The sequence below is a fragment of the Solanum stenotomum genome, chromosome 12 (genome assembly GCF_019186545.1).
Source record: "Solanum stenotomum isolate F172 chromosome 12, ASM1918654v1, whole genome shotgun sequence".
NCBI classification, from domain to species: domain Eukaryota; kingdom Viridiplantae; phylum Streptophyta; class Magnoliopsida; order Solanales; family Solanaceae; genus Solanum; species Solanum stenotomum.
The window spans coordinates 36,339,652-36,347,668 of record NC_064293.1 but is presented as its reverse complement, the minus strand read 5'-3'; the positions used below and the strand labels follow the sequence as shown (position 1 = coordinate 36,347,668).

At 35.5% G+C, this 8,017-nt stretch overlaps 1 protein-coding gene across 1 annotated transcript; it reads left to right on the top strand.

The window, feature by feature from the left end:
* Window positions 1-1,325: 1,325 nt before the first annotated feature.
* On the top strand, window positions 1,326-5,881 carry LOC125846625 (eukaryotic translation initiation factor 3 subunit D). Its single transcript, XM_049526179.1, has 2 exons — window positions 1,326-3,154; window positions 5,562-5,881. Exon 1 carries the CDS (start codon window positions 1,422-1,424, stop codon window positions 3,150-3,152), a length of 1,731 nt encoding a protein of 576 aa, XP_049382136.1. The 5' UTR covers window positions 1,326-1,421; the 3' UTR covers window positions 3,153-3,154; window positions 5,562-5,881.
* Window positions 5,882-8,017: the final 2,136 nt, after the last annotated feature.

Genomic DNA, 8,017 nt, shown 5'->3' with positions numbered 1-8,017 from the left:
GTGTAGGACGAATATATATGTATTTGCATGTGTATATACAATTTTCTCTCGCTTTATACAAACAGAAACACAATTTATACACTTCTGTGTATAAAGCGAGAGAGGAGAACACAGACGGAGTGAGCGAGAGAGGAGAGTGGCGAGCGAGAGTTTGAGGGAGAGAGACGCTGGCAAACAGTTTGCTACAGGACACAATTAAATCAAAGTGTGGTTATACCATTTAATTTGAATTATTAGTTTGCCATTATATACAATTTTCCCATTTTATTTTGTTGGACTCAAAATGGAACATGGCCCAACAATTCAATATGGATTCAACACATATATAGCGTAGTTTGGGCTTTATAATTGGATATTTGTGTCTGGGTCTTGTGGCAAACCCAATGAATTGATAAAAACAAGAAGCCATATATATATTTATTTATTTATTTATTTTTCGTTTTGATTTATTTCTTTTACTTTTACTTTCTTTTTTTCATTTTTGATAGTTTTTTTAGACTACTATTTTTTAATTTCAACTTTTATATATATATATATATATAGTGGAGAGGCAAATTTATAATAAGGTCATTTGTTTATTGAAATTAGAAAAACTCTAATACAAGACAACGTATTATTTAATTCTACAACATTGAATGGGCATTTTGTTTCTGATATAAGCATATAATTTTATGTTGCAATTTGGATATATCTTTATAGCGTTCAAAACATGTCAACAGTAACAACATTGTGAATAAATTTTACGAAAATAAAATACATAAAATATCAAAATAACTTTAATTTCATATTTTTATTTCGGTAGATAACAAGGAAAAACTATACATAAATAATTGCTCACGAGATATCTCATTTTTGTATTTAATAAAAACTAAACATTTTCTTAACCGACATATAAACTATTTTAGTGATTATTAATTCATGTATTGTAAGTTCTCCATAATTTTGTTAGTGAAACCAAATCCTTTTCCATAAATAAAAGGCAAAAGTCCTTATTACCCCCGAACTTAAACTTTTTAAACGGTATACACCTAAATTAAATTTCGTTTTAATTACTCCGAATTTGTTTATTCCTTCGTCGCGTACACCTTTTTTGTCCACCTGCTCCTATTGTGACTACACACGTGCGATAGCTGGCAAAAGTGATGATGTAAATTTCCACCTGGATAAATAATAGCAACCTAGATAAATTCATATTGCAAAAAATAAATTTCTTAAATTTCTTAAAAAGCAAGTTGCAAATCATATAAATTTAGGGGCTATATCGAACTTTAAATATTCATAAGGGACCTGTCTTTCAAAGTTATATAATCCTCTTTTAGAGCTAGGGTTTGCTCAACTTTCTTCATAGTTCTACTCTCTGCTTCGTTTCTTCATATTCCAGAAACCCGCCGGAAAGTTGATAAGTTCTCATCCTATCAACAATGGTAGGATTTGATCTTGGCTCCGTACCGTTCAATTCTGACGGATGGGGTCCACCAGATTCTTCCGTCTCCGTTGCAAACCAAATCTCTAACGCCCCTTTTGCCCCTTTCTCCCGCTCCGACAAGCTCGGCCGGATCGCTGATTGGACTCGCTCTCTCTCAAACCGACCTGGATCCAACTCCAAGCAAAACCCTACTGATTCCGCTTTCGACTTCTCCGGTGACGACTCCTTCGCTACACTCACCGCCGACGAAGATTCATCTTTCCGTCTTGTTGATACTGCCGCTAAATCCCATCACCATGGACAACATCGTCCGAAGTTCAACCCTAGGTGGCGGTTCAATCCTCATAATAACCGTTCTCAGCTTCCACAGCGGCGCGACGAGGAAGTCGAGGCCAAAAAACGTGAGCAAGAGAAAGAAAGAGCCCGTCGGGACAGATTGTATAATCTCAATCGTTCAGGCACCAATGCTGGCCAGAGAAGAGAATCTGCGGTGTTCAAGTCATCAGTTGATATTCAGCCTGAATGGAACATGCTTGATCAGATCCCGTTTTCTACCTTCTCAAAGCTTTCGTTCTCCGTTCCAGAGCCTGAAGACCTGCTAATCTGCGGTGGCCTTGAGTTTTATGACCGGTCCTACGACCGTATTACTCCAAAGAACGAACGTCGTCTGGAGAGGTTCAAGAACAGGAATTTCTTCAAAATTACTACTACTGATGATCCTGTTATCCGCCGTTTGGCTAATGAGGATAAAGCTACTGTTTTCGCCACAGATACAATCTTGTCTACTTTAATGTGTGCTCCCAGGTCTGTTTACTCATGGGATATTGTTGTTCAGCGTGTTGGGAATAAGTTGTTTTTCGACAAGCGTGATGGGTCACAGCTGGATTTGCTTTCTGTGCATGAAACTTCGCAAGAACCATTGCCTGATGTGAAGGATGATATCAATTCAGCTTATTCTTTGAGTGTCGAGGCTGCTTACATCAATCAGAATTTCTCGCAACAGGTGCTGATTAGAGATGGGAAGAAGTTGAGTTATGATGAGCCAAACCCGTTTGCAACTGAAGGGGAAGAGGTGGCATCAGTGGGTTACAGATATAGGAGGTGGAAGTTGGATGATGATACATATTTGGTGGCACGATGTGAAGTGCAGAGTGTTGCTGAAGTGAACAACCAGAGATCATTCCTGACTCTGAATGCCTTGAATGAGTTTGATCCTAAGTACTCTGGTGTTGACTGGAGGCAGAAGCTGGAGACACAAAGGGGTGCTGTGTTAGCTACTGAGTTGAAGAACAATGCTAATAAACTTGCTAAATGGACTGCACAAGCACTGTTAGCTAATGCTGATATGATGAAGTTGGGTTATGTATCAAGAGTTCATCCTAGGGATCATTTTAACCATGTGATATTAGCTGTTGTAGGATATAAGCCTAAGGACTTTGCTACACAAATTAATTTGAACACATCAAACATGTGGGGTATTGTGAAAAGTATTGTGGACTTGTGTATGAAGTTGAATGAAGGGAAATATGTGCTTGTTAAGGACCCAACCAAGCCACAAGTTAGAATTTACGAGGTGCCTCCAGATGCGTTCGAGAATGACTATGTTGAGGAGCCATTGCCAGAAGATGAACAGGTTCAGCCTCCTACAGAAGATGCACAAGGTGCAGAGGCAAACGCTGCTGCAAGTGAAGTAGAGGAAAAGGAGACTAGCACTGAGGCTGCATAAGGGTAATCTGATACTGCACTTGCATGATAGTCCTTATTCTCAATATTAATCTCCTGCTCTTGTAGTTTTAAGAACAATTGCTATATTTGTTTTCTGCCATTTGTAGTTGTTTTTTTATTATATGCCTGTATGACACTTCAGTTTCTTAGTGATTTTAACATTTGCAATTTCTAGTTAAAAGATTTCTCGTTGATAATGTTGTTTCTTTTGAAGAGGGTGAAAAGTTGATCATCCATACATATAGCTTGAAGTAGATTTCATCTTCCCTTTATTATGTCTCCTAAGAATCATTTGTTGAGCTAAATAGGTAACCTGCTTGATAGCTCAATATTTTCTTGATAGCTTTTCACTTATGACTTCTAGGCCATGTAATTGCCTATTTATTTGTGTAGTATCTGAGGATATTTTCCTACTCTTTTTCCTCCAAGTGTGTGAAGTCCCTTAAAAGGAGGAAACTGAATCATTGGATTTGTAAATGAGACTATAAAAAACTGTGGAGAGCCATGAAAAAAGTGAAAGTTGAAAAAACTGTGTCAATGTCACTGCAGGGGGTGTCATTATTTGGTAGAAAAGGACATTTTGTGATATAAGTGGATGTTGCATAGGGGGTAATGACTATACAAGATTATTCTTTGAGAGAGACTACACACGACTCTCTTTGAGAAAAGCTTTGCTTGCTTCCAACTACTTCTCCCCCTATTTATGAACAAAAAGAAGTCCTTAGTTACTAGATTTGACAAGAAATTACAACAAGTATGCATCAGTATGTTGGTTGGAGTTGGCTTTATGGAACCTTAATTTCATAAGTGCTCTCTCTGTATGGGTCCATATATTTCAATGTGTGGTGGTACTTAAGACTATATAGTACAAGTGTTCTCTAATACACTAGTGGTTTTATCTCTATTCTCTGACATACTGAGTCATCTAGTAAGCACTAGTCTTCTAGATTGTATCACTTGTATGGATTTTCATTTGTCATTATTTTATATTTTTTGCTAGATCTACATAGACTCTTAGATAATTTTAATTTTTCAAGACAACTCCTTTCCATGTGATTTCAAGTCGAACTCTTCCTCTTATTACACCTTTAATCATCTTATTTTTTCTTCTAAGAAACAGTTCATCTGGAAGACTACCTATTATGTGTCCTATCCATCTCAAGCAACATTCTCTCATTTTGTCCTCCATATGCGCTACTTGCACCTTCTGACAGTTGTGGACATTTCTTATCATAGCTAATCTTGTATGACCACACGTTAATCTTATAGTTCGCCTCTGAAACATTAATCTTGTGGATTTTCGGCTTTAGACGTTGTGACAAGAAATTGCTTCAAATAGAGTATACATGACACTTGTATGCAATAAAATGGTCTTGATATCTTTTTCCTTAGAAGATGGACTTGATAGTTGATACTTAAATTGAGGGACTTCAGCTTTTTTAGAGCATTGTGGCTCTAATGGAGTTTCTAGTAAGTTTGTTGGAGCAGCCTTGTAGGGACAAGAGCTTTGTTATGGGTTGTGTGTTGCTGGGGCAGCCTGTTGAATGTGTGCATGGGCACTGCCTGTTGGCTGATGCAGTGGACCCTGGGCATTGTGGGCCGGAGCTGTAGTAGGTATGGAAATAGTTGTAAATCCGCATGTTCAAGCATGATTAGGTTAGAAGGTTATCCATGACACAGGGGGCATTAGAGGCTTCACGTAGTCGCATGTGTAACTGGCTGCGACCCATGATTCATGGGATAATGGTAATAACTTATACGCATCCCATAAGTTACTGATTAAGAAAATGGCGCCCCATGAGTACTGTTACTCTCTGTTATGTATGGACCGTTGCATTACATCTAGAAACTGTACTTAGCTCTTTGTGAAACCTCATGGGCATGCAGTATATGCATGCCAACTAGAAGAATCAAGAGTGTTGACAGAAGATTGTACCATAACAGATGTTAAAGAGAAGCTTAAGGCAAAGCAGAATCAATTTCCCTTCTTGAAGCTAGTTATGGCAGTTCCTTGATCTGCTGTTGGTATCCCCTTCGAGTAGGAGTCTTGGGGTTCACGGCATAACTGTATCCATTTTACTTGTTCCCTCTTCCTTCCCTCAGATTCTCATGGAACTTGATTTTTTAAGTGGTTACTGCTTGAACTGAATAGCTACAACGCTCATTTGTAAGTCTGTTCTGTTACCTGTGGCCATGTGGAAAATCTGTGGTGGTTGTATCAAACTGCATGCCAGGTTTCTCGTTTCTGTGCCTTATTTATTTGAATAACGAGTAGTTGCACTCAATGGTGAACTCTTGTTTCTATAATTTTATTTGAGATTATTACAGAGAGATTTTATAAAGAATGCCAAATTTTCCCCTTGATAACCCTCCTGTTTGAATACTATCTGATTGTTTAATTGTGATCCAGGTTGTCGTGGAATAAAGTGGTATTGCTTGAACCTCTTGTAGATCTTGAGCTTTCTCTTATCAACAGCTTTGTGAGGTGACTCTGCTCTGGTGTCTGTCTAATCAGATTAGAAACAGGAAGGCATCATCTTGTTGGAGAGTGTTTCTTTTTACCATCTTGTTCGGCTTCATTTCTTTCCCACCTGTTGTGGTTTTGATAATTTTGGACCTTTTGTCAAGGCTCATTTTGTGATAGGATTCTCTTTTACTTGAATGTTTTAAAGAAAACACCTTTGAATTATACATTTTAGTTAATGGATTATTGACCTTTTAGCCCTGGGAGACTGGTCTAATGGCCAGAGCATAGTGCGCGTAAGATACATTATGTGTTCAAATCCACCTTCTGTGAAGTATAAGCGGGCGATGTGTATTATCCATCTATTTCAACACTTTGCGTCCCTATTTTGAGGATTTTTCGGTTATATAGATAAGAATTACATGAAGATATAATAAATTGACAAAAACTTAATTATGCAGCTTTTGGATTATGAATTTTATAAGTAGTTTATAATAATATTGAAATATACTGATGGAATCCTGTAGGTGTAGTAGCTAGTATAGGTGTTTTTACCACCATCACAATCTGTACTTCAATGATCGAAGAAAGAAGAAAAAGAGTAATGAAAAATATTTGGGAGAAATCGTGTTAACCGCAGGAAAATTGTAAAATTAACCATTAAAACTAGAAAATTCAATAGAGAATCAAGAGAAAAGAGTTGGCAACTAGGATTATTTATTTATTTTATTATTCAACATGCTATATATTTGTTTTATTTTTCATTCAGGTTCGATATTCACGAATCATGCCCTATAGAACTCCATTTGGGAGTAGTATTTTTTGTCAATAATTTTTTCATTTCAGAGCTTGAACCTAACGGCTATATACTTGTTATTAAATCTGCAAACAGTACAGATATTATTACTTTTATATATACGTCGTAAACGGGTAAAATTTACTAAAATATATTTCCACAAATAAACCCAAAGTGAAGCTTACTTTTTTTGAACCCCAATTAAACTTTTAATCGAGTCAAAAACGATGTCTAACCCGCCGAATTGACCGAAGAAAATGGAATTGAAAAAAAAAAAGATATAACACACCCTTAAACTTGATCTCAGCTACGTAATAATTAAACATGCTAATTGTAATCGTATATATCTAGACACTTTAGCTCTAAGATTGAACTTATGTGTCTGTTTATGTATTATACTGAAATATTTTAATAAAAATAACAAAGAATCGCACCGCAACAAAAAGAGTGAACAAGCCGTGGTTTTTGTCTTAGTACTTTTGAGAAATAGGTAGCGGTCCATAAATGAAAGGCAGAGTCACAAAAAGACGAAACTGTTGACAAAAACAAGAAAAAACTACAAAACAACAGGAACAAATAGCTAGGGGCCGCGTTGGTAACTTGTGCTGTCTAACCCAATATATTTATGTTGAATAAATTTTTATATATATAAAGTTAAAATAAATTTATTATTATTATTATTATTTAAATTGGAGAGGGAAAGAGAAAATAGAGGAGGGGATTTACAATATTGGAATCATACCCTCATCAATAAGGTGAGTGAGAGTTTAAGTAGTCAATCAACTAAATAATTAAGATTTTTTCAAATTTATTAATTAAGATATTCAAATGAACATATCATGTCTTCACTCTTCACTAATTAAATTAATACTCCTTCTGTTTCTTTTTAGTTGTCACAATTTTAGATTTCATGTTTCTTAAGAAATTATATAACTTTATCATTGTATTCTTATTTAATGTTCTCGTAAAATAAAGTTTTCAATCAATGAATATAATTTAGTTTATTTTGATTAATTAATTGACCAATACACATGAACTATTTACTTAGTTTTTCTGTGTTGATCAAATATATACATTAAAAAAATTCAATTATTTATATATTAATTTTGTAAAACGATAATTATTCAAAAATGCCTATTTTTAACAAGGATGACACGTAAAATAGAAAAAAGAAAGAAGTATAAACATGAACTAAATCGAAAGCTCCAGGATTCACCACATATTTCCTGAACCAACTGCTTTTGTTTGCCCCTTGTTTTCTTATATTAAATAAATATCACAAGAGTATATTATTTAGGTCAAACCGGCTTTTAATACTACTACTATTCACCTACTTTTGATTGCTTATAAATTAGGAAAAATATGTGTGCCTTGAATTCATTGTATCAAACAAAGGAAAAATCTTGAAAACCTCTTTCATTAGAATTTTATTTTATCAAATGGCTTCTCTCGTTCTTTTGTTAGCTGAGCTTCTTAGACATGAAAATACTGATTATTTAACTTCACCTTCTTCTTCTTCTTCAGTTGCTGATTCTTGTGCTGTTGTGGCTGCCAAAGGAGTTTCTAACCAAAGGGTATTCAACAATTCCTCAACTAATTTCAACAC